The following is a 16,442-nucleotide window of genomic DNA, read 5'->3' as shown; positions in this document are numbered from 1 at the left end:
GCAAGGAGAAGAAGATAAGTATCGAAGGACAACGACATAGTACTGGCCAAAGAGAATTTTCGATGTTTAAATTAGCAAAGTATATTTAGATGCCACGTGGACAGTGGTTGGTTAGTGATAATTAGTGGTGATTAGTAATTAACAATTACTTGTAAAAGAGAGTAATTAGTGGTTTTCCTTTTACAGAGGTGAAGTTGGAGGACTTCGCGGAGCTCGCCAATGCGGAATTGAAGATGTTTAATGTGGTTGTGTTCTTGTTCATGATTGGTCTCCAAGCTGGAGGAAGTCTCTTATTGAGTGGCCCTCAATTTAGGGTTAGTTCAAGTATAATATTCAATAATTTCGTACTCAATCATATATGGTACAAACAAACTCGGCAAAAACATCCACGATCTCAAACTTGAGCATGAACACTTGGCCCTCTTCGATTAAGATTCCTGCTTTCTTCGTCTACTCTCCTCAAAGAAAAAATTAATGTTTTGAGCAAAGTTGAGCATCGGTTATTAGACTAAAAAAAAAAATCTAATGCAACAGAGAGGGTAACCCAATTAAATTAGGAGAAATTGGAATCCAGTCCTAGCTAGTTACCAATACTATATGATTTATTGAATTTCAGTTTCTGATCAAGATCCTTGTTTACTAATACTCTATGATTGAAACTTTGTGAATAGTAAAATGTTGATGTGTACAAAGTTCATAGACCTTAATCAGAAATGAAAATTTAACAAGATTTCAATCAAATAATTCTACCAACTAAAGACCGAATACGAGGTGTTCCATTAAATTATTTAAAAGATGCGTGGCTCTACGAATGGTGGGTCCCCTGGAGAAAAAGTGAGAATTATAAGATGGGCAAAGTACTATATTTTTAAGTGTTTTGTTTAATATCGTAATATATATCCGTTGTTAAAATATGTTAAGCAGTTGTCGACTCCAGAACTGTCTCCCCACTTCCACAACACCTGTCTGCCCACTTCCACAACACCTTGCTCGAAAAAGGTTAAAAACTTGCATGTAAAATAATAATCCTGGAATCAAACCCTAAAAGAATCGATACAAACGGAATATAATGACCGATTTGATCAATTGTTTAATGTCATCGATAATCCAAATATATATATAAAGATGAAGGTGGGGAACATTATTGAGTTAATATTAATTCTCTAATCATTCTTGGTCATCACATGTTACAAAGTATAGGGATATTCACATACACATGTTACTTAAGCTGCAAAAATATCATAATTTTATTTTCTTGGCGCTCATTGATTGTAAAGTTTGACCGAGTATTCTTATTGTGGACAGAAGGACTCCAGATTTCTGTTGACGAATCAAGAAAAATTGGTTGGAGCGTTTTTGAGGTTGGCTTGCAAAAAGGGTTTTTGTTGTGCAAAAGTTGGAAAAACATAAAAGAAATGGTTTTGCTCGACTGGAAGTACTACTTGACCTTCTTTTTCCATCTTATGTTCCTCTTCCACCTTTCTTTCTCTTTTGAAGTTTTAGGATTGCCTGGTTGGTTGGTCTGCGTTACCGTCATATATACTTCATCAAAGAAACCATTTTGTTTCGTCAATTGAAACAACTGCAGATTAGCGGTGTAACATAGGTTTGGTAACCCGGCCGAACCCAACGTGAGCTTTAACTCGATTAGGCGAGTTAAAAATAGGTCAAAACTGGTCCAAAAAAAAAAAAAAAAAAAGCCAACCAACTCAAACGCGATCATTTTCCAAGTTGAGTTTAGGTTAAACTCTTGCATGCCCCAAAGATAACCAGAACAGAACTCAATTTATAGCCAGATTAGGGTTTAAGACAAATTGACTGCAACAATATGCTCTTCATATGCACTCATGTTAAATTCACTTAATTTAAATTAATTACTGTAGACCATTACTCGAGTAAAAGAAAAATATACTCACTGTACATATATTCAACCCGTTTCATAGAAAAAAGAAAGAAAGAAAGAATGTATATAATTAGGGCTGTATTACTAATAGTATGTTGTTTTAGGTTTTATTTTAATCACTTGTTTTAAGTAGTTGTTAGGCTTCTAAACCCAAACCTTGCAAGGAAGTAAGATGGGAGATTTGGGCCTTATCATTGAGTTGGTTCTATGCTCAACTCGAATGGTAGTCTTGACTAATCAGATTCAGATTAGGGCCTTATATCCATTGATGTCCCTTCAATAGTTAAGGCTTCTCATAAACATGCAAACAAATATCTTTCCCTGTAAGGCCTATATAATTTATCAAAGCACAAAACCCTCTAAGCACTGCACCGTCAAACATGTAGTGCACTTGTAAAATATTGTTCCAGCCTGATGAATAATAGTATAATACAACACGCTAAAGAAAAAAAGTGATAAAAATCAAGGAAACCCAGATGGGAAGCCAAAAAGCTTGAAAACAAATTGATGTGGAGGGTAACAAACTGAAACTGCTGCAAATATTGAGGTCAATGCAGTTCATGCTTTTGTTTCCTATTCCATTCTGTTCGTGCTCGTATTATCTCCACCTTATCGGCCTGCATCCGAAGAAGGTGTGTGTATTCTAGGTCTGGTCTACGATTGATGGAGTTGTTCTTGAAGTTGGAGTCATCGGCCAAACTTGATGTTGTACTTGTTAGGGACTCTAGCAAATTTGATTGCCTACATTCACGTCTATACTCCAATGTCATGCTTGTGAGATCATAATCTCCTAACACATTGATGGGCACACTCTGCTAAACCCAAATTAAGTGTGTTAGAAACACTCATTATGTATGTAACAAAGTAGTTAAGGTAAAGATGCAAAATGTTTTGTTGCCAAACTTTCTATCTAGACTTCACACTAGGAATCTGAACCATTGATCAAGTGGGTTCTTGTTTGAATATGTGATCCAGATTCACAGTCTGACAACATAAGCTTTTGTTTGGCTAGGCAAGTTTCGCAAGAGAACATCATCCACTAGCTTGTGTTATTTAACTTATCTTTCGGTGATTTCAAGATTTGTGCATTAGGTTTAGTGAAATACCTCTAAAATCCATCCAATGTATTTCACATTGTTAACATGCTGGTTGGCATCCATGTCACTCCATCTTGGCTGGATTAATTGCAGGCAAAGGAGTTAATTAATATCAAAAATCTATTATACTAAACAATTATTGTATGAAATGAAATGTAAACTCAAAAGTTTGTTGACCTAATATTTCTACTTACTGCTAGACCTGACGTGATCCTCTCTGCAGTATCGTCGTTGAGCTTGTCGATTTTCTCGCTATCATTTTTCTCTGTAGCAATTGCAAATCTGTTTAGGTAGAATGGTAACACCTCTTGCCTGACTTGATCAGGTATCTTGGACAGCCTTCTTGTCTCTCTGTTCATGATCACCCAGGTGCTGCATGAAGATAATGTACGAAATCAGGTGATTAGAAGATATTTAAACTTGGAATAAAACGTTAATATAATTGGTTCAATTACAGTAAGCAAAAGATCGCAGACCTTGTAGCTCTGGTAATGATTTCTTGAGTTTGGTAGTCTCGGATAATCCAATCTCTTCGCATTCCGTTTTTGCCTGTTGCATCCACCCAAGTATCGATTTCGACCACATCTCCCCTGTCACATAGCATTTTTTGCACATCGGCCTGTGTGAGAGGTTTGAACTTGTACACATAAAGTTCAGTTAAGCTTAAAGTCATATGTCATATTTCTACAATACAGGCATATGAGTAATGTAGAGGAACCACATTTTCTCAAGTCCATTTTATCATTATTGGTCACATACCAGGAACTATATCTCTGTACTTGAATGTGAATCCGTGTGACAACCCAAATGAGCTTCCGGATGCTCATCTCACGAGTAGCCCCGAATCCATTTCCAGCAAGGCCGGAACTTGTCACATGATTTAGAGCTGTCTCCTGCCCCCATAAACCATATATATAAAGGTTACTAAGTTCAATGAAAGTACAACAAAGGTTACTAAATTCAATGAAAGTACAGTAAAGGTTACTAAGTTCAATGAAGGTGCATATAAAACCAAATAATTCATGATTAATATCTCCAAATTAATTAAGGACAAAACGTCATTATTTGAATAATAAGTAAACTTTTTGTTCCTTAAAGCAAAAACTAAAAAAAATGCACCTGGAGGAGATTCATTAGGGTTTCCATGGTGGCAGTTTTGTCAGGTCCAATCTCATAAGACCTAATAATAAAGGTCTGCCTATAAACAAACCTCTCCTCCACAAACTTTCCATGCAAAGAGGAATGAGGAGGTGAATCGCCGTCACCATTAATCAGCTCTATACTATTCTTGTTTCCAAATAATTTAGCCTCTGCCACATGAACACCATTGACCTTCCCATTGATTGTCTGCACGCTTCTAGGAGTTCCACCGGCACCGGCCCTCACCACAAAGTTTCCATTTTTTCTCGTGATCATTGCTACATGCCTTGAAGGATAACACCCTAATTTCGTCCCCGTCTCATTCTTCTTCCACACCTTGAACACGTCCCCAGGGAGGCGTAGCGTGGCGATATTATTACTTCTTGCTGCCATTGATGATTTGGGTTATCAGATATTTTGGAAACAAATAAACCCAACAAAGTTCAAGTTTGATAAAAGAGGGTGGCGAAGCTTTTAGCACGGTCTTGTGGAAGATCAAAGAAAAAATTGTCAGATATTAGTATTAGGTGCAACCATTAATTGGAAGGAATAGGATATTTAGTTATACAATTTAGGACAAAGAATGAAGCTAAAAAGGGAACATTTTGTCCTTGAAAGTTTTAGGTCAACCACTTCTATGGGTGGGGGAGAAATGGGCAAGTTTGCACCAGTGGCTTGCACGCTAATGTTTTGAATGGTGTTTTTGTGCATGTTTACAAGGGAGTTTTTAATAATATATTATTTGGACAATAGTAATTTTGGATTAATAAGTAACTCTACCACTAATCATGTTGTTTAATTTGGTCTTGCTATCATGATATGCTCTAAAAATGGTATGCCTCTAAATAATAAGCCTTTGAAATCGTTGTGTTGGTAATCTGTCTTCCAATTTTAGTCATGAAGAGTATTTGACTTTGATGGAGATGCTTTCGGTCAAGTAATAAAATTTTCACGTCAATAAAGCTCAATTGCAATAGTGATACAAGTTGGGCATCAAAACCCCAAATAAGAGTTAACCCAAAATATTGGGTAAGGTAAGGCTGCAATGGTGTAATTTTATTTTTTTTTATTTTTTTATTTTTTTTTTTGGAAATCCTGCAATGGTGTAATTGGACATCATATGTTGGTGCCTTTTGAGAGAAGGCTTCACTAAGCTTGTTGATTGTTGGACCTCCATGTGGGATAAATGAAAGCCTTCATGTTCACGTTTCTCATTTATGTATCAAGTTCAAATTAAGCATCCTCGAGGAGAAGCGATGGGTTCGCAGGAGAATACTTTGTTGTCCTTTAATTAGCTCCCAAGTTGTTGGTTTGATGTTTTTTTTTTTTTAATGTCAAACGATAGATTTGTTAGATTATGAAGCCGACATGATTCGAATTCGCCGTGGTACAAAAACAACACTTATCTCCACCACTGTGGTATAGGGTTGGTTTGATGTTTCAATCAAGTCTTTCCAACACCTCAAGATGGTTGAAGATAATGCCATGATGTTGAATAATGTCTAAAGATCATACGAGTGTGACCCATAAATGTAGCAAATTAGAGCTTTTGGTATTAGACCTAAAATTCATGGTGCTGAGTTTTAAGAAGAGTTGTGTTGTTATCAGCACATTTTTTCTTACTTTCTGCATATCTTTCTTAAAAGGGGATAATATAAAGTATGCGAATAGTAATACGTTTTAAGAAATTTTTTGTTTTGAAATCGGAGTATGTTTTCTTATTTAAAATATATATTTCCTGATCCAATGTAAAAGGGAATAACACATTAACACTGGTATGGAACCAATTTCTCGATTGACGACCGACATGGGGACACAATAATGATCATCGATGGACCTTGGCTTCTCTATAATTCCAAGATAAATATAATCACGACCCCACCTTGGATGATCCGTCTCATGCCTCAACCGGCCCTGAAAAAAAAAAGGGGGAAAATTTAAACACTTGATTAGATTTGGATCCTCATCCTCTGGCACGTGTGACCGACCTCGATTAAACTACGGAAAACCCACAAAACACCACCACGTGGCTTGTGTCTGGAGCAAAGAACAAGGCCATTTGTCATTTGATGTAACGGCAGAGCCCCACGGCCTCCAGCCACGCACGCACCTGACTAACCTCACCGCACTGGACTGGGCGGCGGGAAAGATACCCTCTCTCTCTCTCTCTCTCAAGTTCAGGGACTAGATAATCCGTACTTTTAGAATTTGATTAACTGTTAAAACAGAAAATTAATGAATTTTTTTTAAATTATAATAATTTTTAATCATTAAATCAAAATTTGATGGTTCGGATCCCGTATTTTGGAAATCTACTTCGACACGCTAAAGGCAGGACCCGATACTTGCTCTTCTCTTGCCACGTGTCCCCTTACTTCCATCGTATATAAATGCAGAACCAGTTGTCTTCGTTTCAATTAACTCTGGATTTCCCAACTGAATAAACCGTTTTTCTCACTGACTCGTTTTTCTGCAACCAATCCAGTTAAATCCCTCTTTTGTTTTTTGCTTCAGTTTTCAACTTCTTGGTGTTTTTGTTGGAACCCACAAAGAAAAAATGGGAAAAGCTTGGACCTTTCTTACCCAACTTCACACACTTGCTGGGTAAAACTTTTTTCTTGCCTGTGTTGATTTGTGTTTCTTCTTTTGGGTCGAGCAGTTGTCTGACCCGCTATTTTCTTGACAACTTCTGCAGGCCAGTGTTGACGTTGCTTTACCCTTTGTAAGCAGATCCTCTCTCTCTCTCTTGAAGTTTATTTCTTTTGATTAATTTGATGAACCCCAATAAGGGGACGAAGAAGTTGTTGTTCTTAATTTTTGGTTTTTGTTATAACGTGCATGTATGTGTGTGTATATATGATTTGTAGATATGCATCAGTGGTAGCAATAGAGAGCACATCCAAACTAGATGATGAGCAGTGGCTTGCTTATTGGATTATTTACTCTTTCCTCACTCTCATGGAGATGGTGCTACGACCAGCTCTTGAGTGGTAAGAACAAATCAAGAAAGTTTAACTCAAGATTAGATACCACAAACTAAGTTTGTTGGGGATGGAATTTTTGTAGGTTACCAATTTGGTATGATGTGAAGCTTGTGTTTGTCGCATGGTTGGTGCTGCCACAGTTCAAGGGGGCAGCTTTCTTGTATGAGAGATATGTGAGAGATCAAGTCAGAAAGTATGGAGGGTTGAAAGACCATCCGAAATCCGGCAAGACATCCCCCACTGGCAAAGCAAAGAAGAAGTTTATGCAGTTCCTGACCCCCAAGAATGTGAGTTCTAAATTCAAAGCTTTCATAATATTTCATACGTTAATTCTCGTTTGATTTATTCAATTTAAAAGCCCATAAAAAGATATGGAGTGAGAAAATTGAATTTTCATTTTAATTCTCAACTGTGCCTTTTTTTTCTTCTTCTTTTACACCTTTTGAGATTGATGTTTACTATTATTTATGCTAATTAATCCTTGATTTGGTTGATGGCTAGGGGGAGCAGGAGGCTTATTGAGAAAGGCAGAGAAGCAATCTAATTTCCCTAGTTGACTGGTGTGGATGGGTGCATTGACTGGAACTTCTTCACCCTTTGTTTTCTTTTTTACTCAACTTTTTAACCCTACCCATGTTCAACTTCTAAAGTTGATGACTTTGATGCTCTTGTGTTCCTTCTTCATCTGTAATTACTGATCATTAATTAGTGTGTAATATATGATTTGTGTTCAAATCTTTGCTAATGCAACTTAACCGAGAGTAACCCACCAACCAAGTTACTTGGCTGAAGTATATTTTACGTTACAAGAATTGGGTAACGAGATTCCTACACTAAGCGGTTTTTGACTTCTATTAATTTAATTTTTTGCTCAATTTCATCATCTAACTAAATGTTACGTGCTTATGTGGTATAAACTTAGCCTATATTTTAAAAAACACTCGGTTACCATCAATTCAATGTTTATTTACTTTTTTTTAATTCTATCTTTTTATGAAATTGGTAATTAACGTGTGCTTAAAATGCGAGTGTGGTAAATGTTGTCTTGACTCTTAACATCTAATTAGACAGTGTTACAAAATGGGACTCACCTATTAAGCGTGCTTTCATTTAAACAGTATCAACTTGGATATAATTTTTATTGTATATTTAAAAAATAAATAAATAAATGATACAAAAACAAAAATATTAAGAAAACCAACAGCCTTAACCAAACCTCATGAAACACAATGTCCTCTTTTTCTCTCTTCGACTCAATAGCTACCACCAATCAAGGGCGAAGCTACAGATGCGCAAGGAGGGGTGGTCGTCCCTCATCTCGCCAAAAAAGTAATCCAAATGCGAGCAGCAACCTCTTTGGTCGGTCGGATCTGGGTGGAATTAGGCGGGGATAACCTGGTTTATGTGAAGAACAGAATTTGAAAAGGTTTAGTTGTAGAACATCGGTTGGCGAGAAGGTGAACGTGTCATATTTCTACACATTGCATCTTCATCATTTTCGAGTATTGCATCCACTGTTTTGCAATTAAACTTTTCAAATTCCGTTTTTCACATAAACCAGTTTTACCCCTCGTAGCCCCGCCTAGCTCCGCTTAATTCCGCCTAGATTCGACCGATCAGAGAGGCAGCTACTAGGGGGCTACTTTTTCGGTAGCCTTGGCCTTGCCCAGACAATTTTCGACTTTGCCACTGTCACTAATCATCCCCCAACTCTAACAACTGATGCGAAAATTAACTTAATACACAAATTAAACCCTCTTTTGACAATTGTAGTATATGTATAAGTAGGGATCGTTCTGGACCGGGAATTAGGAGGGTTTGCTAATAACCTCTAAACTGACTCAAAAATATAAAACTAAACTTAAAAACACTTAACAAGACTCACAAGACTCAAAGCAAACTTAAAATACTCAAAACAACTTAAAACAACCAAATAAACTTAAACTAGACACTAGAAATGACTTTGGACGAAAATTGACTTTTACTTGAATCAAAACACTTAAAACCACAAACTAAAACAGATTCTGACTAATTAGACACACTAAAGTAAAGGGGGATTGAGTTTTGGACGAATTTAAAATAAAAACAAGTAACTAAAACTTAAGACAGATTTTGGACGAATTTGGTTGAATTAGATGGATGATAAGCTAGCTAGAGACTCTTTCTCCACACATGACATGTATGCAAATGAATCAATTTCCAGTTACTCCTTCATCGAATTATAAACGACAATGCCCCAAATTAACCGTGACATCACTAGTTAACCCTCAGATTTTCCTTGTATTATTGGATTGGATGACATCATTCGACAACCCAAAACATTCTTCAAAAGTTCTCTACATGACATCATAATAGAGATACAATAAAAAATTATTACGTTTAATGAAAATCATAAGCATTGACAAAGCACTTGCAACTATGACATCATGTCACTCATGCTAGAAATTAAACTTAACGCGATCATTTATAATCGACCTTCACTACATGTGAATATAAGTTTGTAACGATTATGTGAAACTTCCTTATACTCTGGCAACGGATTTATGCATGCCAATTAAGTGTCGACCCTTAATTAACAAATACAAATAAGTTATCAATCAAATAGTTAAGCCAATTGCATTCACGATTCAAGAATTCATAATTGGAATTTATCAAATCATATTGCACACATAATCATGGCTTTGAAATCACCCCTAGCCAAGAGGGGTTTAGCCACTCATGTTCACAACAAAACGAAAGAAAATGAATTTAAACATTGGAAACAAAAGAAAGAAAACACCTAAACGCTCCAACGATCCAAGTTGAATAGCAAGCACGTCCAAACATTTTCCTTCCCTTCCTTTGCTGCAGCACAAGGTGTTGGTGAGTGTTTGAAGGTTTGTTTGTATGGAGGAATTGATGTGAAGATGAATGGAAGTGTTTGGATGAAGGTTGTGTTGAAATGGTGGTGAATGCTCTAACAAAATCTAAACTCTATGGCTGCCACACACACTTCCTTTTATAGAGGAAGTGCACGGTAAGGAGGGGAAAATGGTGGTGTGTGCAATGATTCAAGGGTGAAAATGAAGTAATGATGCAAAGCATGGGGGTAAAATGGAGTGGTGTTGCAGCAATGAGTGCATGGAGTGGTATTGAAATGATTCAAAGGTGAAAGTGAAGTAATGATGCAAAGCATGTGGGGAGTGGTGTTGCAGCTATGAATGCAAGTAGGAACATGAATGATTATGCACATGGTAGAGAAAGGAAGGGGAGGTGGAATGGTGCAGAATTGAGTCAAAGGTGCAGCAAGAGTCATGATGCATGGCATGAGATTCCAAAGGTGGTGAATGGTGCATCAATGAGTGCATGTAGTGGAGGTAAAAGTTGTATGAAATCTGATGGGTGAAGGGGACAAGGAATGTGCAGCAATTGAGTGCAATGATTCAATGTATTGGTGCATGAAATCAGAAATAATGAAGGAGACAAGGGTGGTGCACGGCATGGTGGGATAATGAGTGTAATGGTGGATGAAATGAGTGCAAGAAATTTAGTGCATGAAGGGGAGGGGACAAGGGTGATTATGCATGGCATAGGTGGAAATGTGAGTAAGTGGTGAATCAATGAGTGCAAGGAGGTGAAAGGATATTGTGCACATGGTAGACAAAGGAAAGGAAGTGGAATGGTGCAGCAAATGAGTGCAAAGAGGTGAAAGGATGAATTTGCACAGCATTGGTGGAAATTGGAGTGATTTATGGCAGAAAATAGGAAAGGGATGGCTCCCTTGCACGGCAAGGAAGAGAAATGGTATGGATGGTATGGCTTGGACTTATAGGGCAGGTTTAGGACTTGTAGAATATGTAATGAAATGTCCCAAAGTATTTAGGAACCCTTCGTGTGACTAAATCTTTGGTAATTTAGGATTAGGAAAGGTAACGACAAGATAAGGCAAGTTTGACTAGCCTTTCCTCATTCTTAATGGTTTCCTTGTCTTCCTTGATCCTCAATTTATTTTCTTCCTCTCCTTGGCACATTCATAGCTTCTTTAGATCTTTAATTTCATCCAACCACTTTGCTCCATGCATGTGATATCCATTCCATGCCCAAAACTGCTCCAAAAGGCACCAAAATGCACTTCTTTGCCTTTTTAACCCTTTGTACCTACAACCACACGAAAATGGCTTGAAATACTAAATCAACTAAGAAATAATAACATAAATGCATAAGAACAAGCTAACTAAGTCGCATAAATATGCTCCTATCAACAACGGGGACAAACACCCACCTCGTCAATGTTAATATGAAGAAATAGAAACCATAGTTATGAGAGAGAGTAGTAGAGAACAGAGAGAGAAGTAAGAAGGTAAAAGAGATTTCTGAATTGTTTACTTAATGTTGAAGTAATTACAAGAGTATGTATTTATAGTGAACTGGTAACTCTAACAGACTTCCTAACAAACTAACTAATCTAACAAACCACCTAATCTAATTAAAATGGCAAGATCTCATCCATACAACGTTATACTCTAACATCCCCCCTTAAACTCAAGATTGGGGTGCCCAATCATGAGGTTGAAGCAGTATCATCACAAATGTAGTATTTCATCAAGTTGTCAAAGAACATTAATGTAGTATTCCCTGCAATTGGAAAGTGAGGTTGCTGGTGCAACCTCCCTTATCACAAATGCCCATAAGGTAGCCCAATTGAATATCAAATATATCGCCACCATTGCATAAGCAAGACACATAATATCCTCTGAATTCATGTACATCCGTTTGAATATATTTCTCCCATATGGCCTAAACAACAAGTTGAACAAAAAAATTGAGAAAGAATCCTGCATTATACTTTTCCTGAGACATGTCTGCAAGAACCTGTGCAAATTGATGTACTAGATGGAGCCTAGTATAAGGGTGCACGATAGATAGTCTTCGCACTTCCAGTAATGGAGTTAAATCACAAGATGTTGGTAATTTAGCTTATTCACTAGTTTGTGAACTTTCTGCACCAAAACTAGCTGCTTGCTCCTTAGTTTTCATTGTGGAATTGACCATAACATAGTCCTGCTCGACGGAATCCATTGAATAAAAAACTCGAAGCTGATCTTGCAAGATCGTATCTCGAGTAATAGATGAGTTGGTAATTTGAGCAGAATAATGAGCAGCAAGATAGCCCTTTTGTCAGCAAATATGACATGTAGTAATTTTAGGTGGCAGAGAATTATGATATGGAGATAGAGGGGAGCCAAGAATTCCAGGTGAAAAAAATGGGGAAAAGACTTGTAGGTTTCACCATTATCGTAATGGAACCTCCATTTACCACGATTCTTGAATCAAAAGTTTTTGTACACACTATTATAACCATCAACAATTTTGCCATAGCTTGACTGACATGAACTAAACTTGTATTGAGCATGTTAACCATCATTAAAACCAGCATGCAATTGAGAGATAGAGAGAGAAAAGAAAGAACCTTGTGTCTCACAGTCACCATATTGAGTTACCACATTAAACATAAGGGGTGTCATAGAAGCACAATCCACAATGGCTTCCTCAGAGAGCAATTGTGCATGAAAGTCCTTGAGTGAAATGACACTCTCACGCCCCCGGATTACACACTTGAATGTGTTGTATTTTGCAGGTAGTCCATTCAATGCAATGATCACAAAGTCTTCATCATCAATTATGACACCAAGAACAGAAAGCACGTCCCTTGCTTCTTTACACCTTCGAAGATATTGGGAAACTGAATCTGATCCTTTATTCATGTTGTAAAGATCACTCTGTAACTTGATTATACTTCTTTTTGTACTTGGTAAGAAAAAATGGTTTTGAAGACAAACCCACATCTCTCGAGAACTCTTGCTACCAATTACATAGGAAATAACGGATGAAGAGAGAGTTGCAATAAGTAGCAACATCAAAGCATAATCATGCGATTTCCATGCTTTAAACTCATATGATTCATGGCTAGTAGACCCATTTGTGAGTACAGAATGTGCAGAGGTTGTTGCAGACTAAGGAGAACACAAATTTGATCCGTCAACGAATCCCATAATGCCTTGGCCCTCAAGCATCAACTACAACAGAAAGTGCCATTGAAGGTAGTTGGTCTCAACCAACTTGACAGAAACGGATGTAGAGACCGAAGAAATCAAGCCAATAATTGGTGATTGCAAGATTTGTAACTGATTTGCAGCAACAATGTTGAGAAATTGCAGAAAATGGGCAATCAGAGATGCCAAAAAAAACAGAGAAGACACAACCAATATCTTCTGGTCAGTCAGAAATTGAAACAAGATCCCTAAAAATTATAGGCGTTAAGAAGAAAGAGATTTGCCGGAGAATGAGCGTTGGAACAGTAATAGCAGCAGTCAGAACTTGGACACAGGGAGGTACAGGAAGAAACTTACAGGCCTTAAATAAATGCCAATTTGAGGAAATCACTGAGGAAAATTCCCAAAGAGTTCGTAGATAGCAGAAGCAAAGAAAAAATGATCGAAGAAATTTTGCTATTAAGCTTCTTTGGCTTTGATACCATGTTAATATGAAGAAATAGAAAAATAGTTATGAGAGAAAGTAGCAAAGAACATAGAGAGAAGTAAGAAGGTAAAGGAGATTTCTGAATTGTTTACTTAATGTTGAAGTAATTACATTTATAGTGAACTAGTCACTTTAACAGACTTCCTAACAAACTAACTAATCTAACAAACCACCTAATCTAAATACAAATGGCAAGATCTCATCCATACAACATTATACTCTAATAGCCACCACCTTTCATAGATGTTTCTCTGTCACATAATTCATAAAGAAAAATAGATCCAAAAATTTATGCATCCAAATCATTTAATACGTTTGAATCACACCAATATCGTGGCACACCAATTTCAGTGGTAGATGTGAGAGAGAGAGAGAGAGAGAGCGCCTGAAGAGAATGGTTGGTCGGCGGCAAGGATATAAGGTGGCAGTCGCTGACAAATTGAGGCTAATAGGGTTGGTGTTATTAAGTTGAGTGACTGTTGGAATTTTTTTTTCTTTTTTCTTTATTTTTAGTTTATTTTTTAATTTAACTCTAGTTATGTAAGAGGGCACGTGACATACTGTAAGTGTATGAGGAGACCAAATATTCTGCATCTAAAATAGGTGAGGCTTTTATGTGGCCTCAATCATTGTTTGACACTTATTAAGTTTATGCCAGCAAAGTTAAGAAAAGTTAAGTTTATAAACACGTGTCAGTTAATAATTTGAGCTACAGAGAGGCCACACCTATTTTGAATGCATAAAATTTAATCTCATGTATGAGTAGCGTATACAGGAGAGAGAATATGGGTAGCAAAAATGCCAACAAGATCCTCTTCGGATCCTTTTGGTGAGGATCCTGGGGATCCATGAATCGTACATCGTACGGTCATTTTTTGTCAATTACTGTTTGTGTTTAATTTTAAATAAAAATATTTAAAATAATTTCAAATTACACGATGTACGATAAACAGACAATATTGACGGATCACCGGGATCCTCACAAAAAGGATCCGGTGGGGATTCGGATTCGCAAAAATGCACCCAATATATAAAATCTTTCGGTTCTTTAGGCGCCAAGAAGTAAGAAGTCCCCATATTTAAGTGTTTTTTTTAAGTTAGAAAGCGTTACCATAAACTTTAAGTCACCAAGTTGGGCTGTTAAAAAAAACTAATGCATGTACATAATACTCTCTTATTACGTATCATGTTGTTAGATAAATAATATAATAATATTTGACTACTCGAACAATGAGTAGGAGTTTCTACTCAAATTTGTTCATTGCCATTTATAGAACTTCGTGTTTATGATCAGAACATTCATATTATAAATCACTCTACAAAGATCGCCTCTACAAAAATCAACTAAAAAATGTCGTTTAGTTATCGAATTGTACAAAAACATATTAATGAAATTGGTAAAGTACAATGAACCGTTTATGTATTTACTACAATAGATTGATTCAACGAAACCATATTTTGAATTCATTTTTTGTAGAGATATCTTTACAGAGTCATTCATAATATGAACGGTTCTGATCGTAAACACAAAGCTTTGTGATTCGAACACAAAGAATTTTGAGCAGAAGTTCTACTCATCTTTGAGTATCCAAGCATTGTTTTAAATAATATTTAGAAATGGAAGAAAAGTGGAAGAGAAAAAGGAGCTAGGGTGTTGTTTTGTATCTTCAAAGGGTTTCATATTATACATCCACCAATGTAAAATGAGATATGTGCTCAATTAGCTACCTATACATTTCATATAAAATGAAACAAGATCCTCCACATGCATATCTCATAAGCAGCCTGGCTCTCTCACTACCTAACGGAGTTATTTTCAATGAATAATTTGCTTTCAAACAAGAACTATTAGATTTAAATAATGTTTCTACATCTTTCCGTTAAGATTCTTGAATTTCACCAACTATATATAATTATTAATCTAAATATCTCAGGCCTGTAGTCATAAAAAATATAAGATATACAGCAAAACTTGTGGCATGGCATATGTTGTCCGCTGATAGGTTTCCTTTTTTGTTCCACTCAACAATGTCCCATCTAGTTGAGGAATAATCAGAGGTAAAGCCATCAAAGCGTTTAATCCAAGTTATCCAGCATCCAGGAAAAGAAGGAAATGGTACAATTATTCATATGCTTTTTACGTGGAGCTGATCTCAAAGGCCTTAAAAGTTAAACATGCAGACTCATTGCACAGAAAAAAGCCTTAATTAAACAAGCATTATAGCTCTTACTATTCTTCTCGTGCCGTCGAGGTTTGTTAAAAAGTAAAAACCCGTTAATCTAGCTGTTATTGATGTCATGTTGAATTGCATGAATTCGATCTCTCTGACTGACTGTGTCTGATGAACCCAGAATAAGATTTCTTCAGTCGCAGGTTTTTCTGTATTGGGAGCATATAAATCCTCTGATAAAATGGTTAACCTAAAAGAATAGTTGTAAGATTTTGTTACATTTTAGTTTTTATTAAAAATTTGCAAGCAGGGGGAAAGCAAAGTTAGCTTAGCCTGAAAAACAAAAGAAACCAATAAACACCAATCAACCTCCACATAACTTTTTAACAATGGGATTGAGATTTTCTCTGGATTTCACACTGTAGAATCCACGGATAAGGTAATTTGAAGTGTTCAAGAGAAAGAGATATATATCTGGGCGCTGAAGAGAGAGATTGTGTGTAAGGTGGGCTAGTAGAATGTGTTAATGAGATCACATAATTTAAATTGAACATTCCAGATTACTCGGTCCTAGTCCAAAAAGGATCTCAATCCTTAAAATCACCCTCCTCCATATAAAGTAAAATAT

The 16,442-nt window shown here is 36.5% G+C and overlaps 2 protein-coding genes across 3 annotated transcripts; one reads left to right on the top strand and one right to left on the bottom strand.

The window, feature by feature from the left end:
* Nucleotides 1-2,174: 2,174 nt before the first annotated feature.
* LOC126626891 (palmitoyl-acyl carrier protein thioesterase, chloroplastic-like) lies at nucleotides 2,175-4,713 on the bottom strand. The gene is made up of 6 exons (XM_050296287.1): nucleotides 4,120-4,713; nucleotides 3,760-3,893; nucleotides 3,477-3,590; nucleotides 3,195-3,372; nucleotides 3,010-3,078; nucleotides 2,175-2,715 (listed from the first exon to the last, which is right to left on the bottom strand). The coding sequence occupies exons 1-6, from the start codon at nucleotides 4,531-4,533 to the stop codon at nucleotides 2,452-2,454; spliced, it is 1,173 nt and encodes a 390-aa protein (XP_050152244.1). The 5' UTR covers nucleotides 4,534-4,713; the 3' UTR covers nucleotides 2,175-2,451.
* Nucleotides 4,714-6,554: 1,841 nt separating this feature from the next.
* Nucleotides 6,555-7,859, top strand: LOC126626896 (HVA22-like protein e). Of its 2 annotated transcripts, none has more exons than XM_050296299.1 (5): nucleotides 6,555-6,744; nucleotides 6,836-6,862; nucleotides 7,008-7,130; nucleotides 7,207-7,411; nucleotides 7,635-7,859. In XM_050296299.1, the coding sequence occupies exons 1-5, from the start codon at nucleotides 6,698-6,700 to the stop codon at nucleotides 7,644-7,646; spliced, it is 414 nt and encodes a 137-aa protein (XP_050152256.1). In that variant the 5' UTR covers nucleotides 6,555-6,697; the 3' UTR covers nucleotides 7,647-7,859. The 2 variants fall into 2 exon arrangements, with proteins under 2 accessions (XP_050152256.1, XP_050152255.1); XM_050296298.1 differs by having other exon boundaries at nucleotides 6,556-6,744; nucleotides 7,626-7,859.
* Nucleotides 7,860-16,442: the final 8,583 nt, after the last annotated feature.

Source organism: Malus sylvestris, chromosome 6, assembly GCF_916048215.2.
Source record: "Malus sylvestris chromosome 6, drMalSylv7.2, whole genome shotgun sequence".
NCBI classification, from domain to species: domain Eukaryota; kingdom Viridiplantae; phylum Streptophyta; class Magnoliopsida; order Rosales; family Rosaceae; genus Malus; species Malus sylvestris.
Note: the sequence above shows the minus strand (reverse complement) of the source record. Positions and strands in the feature narration are given on the sequence as shown.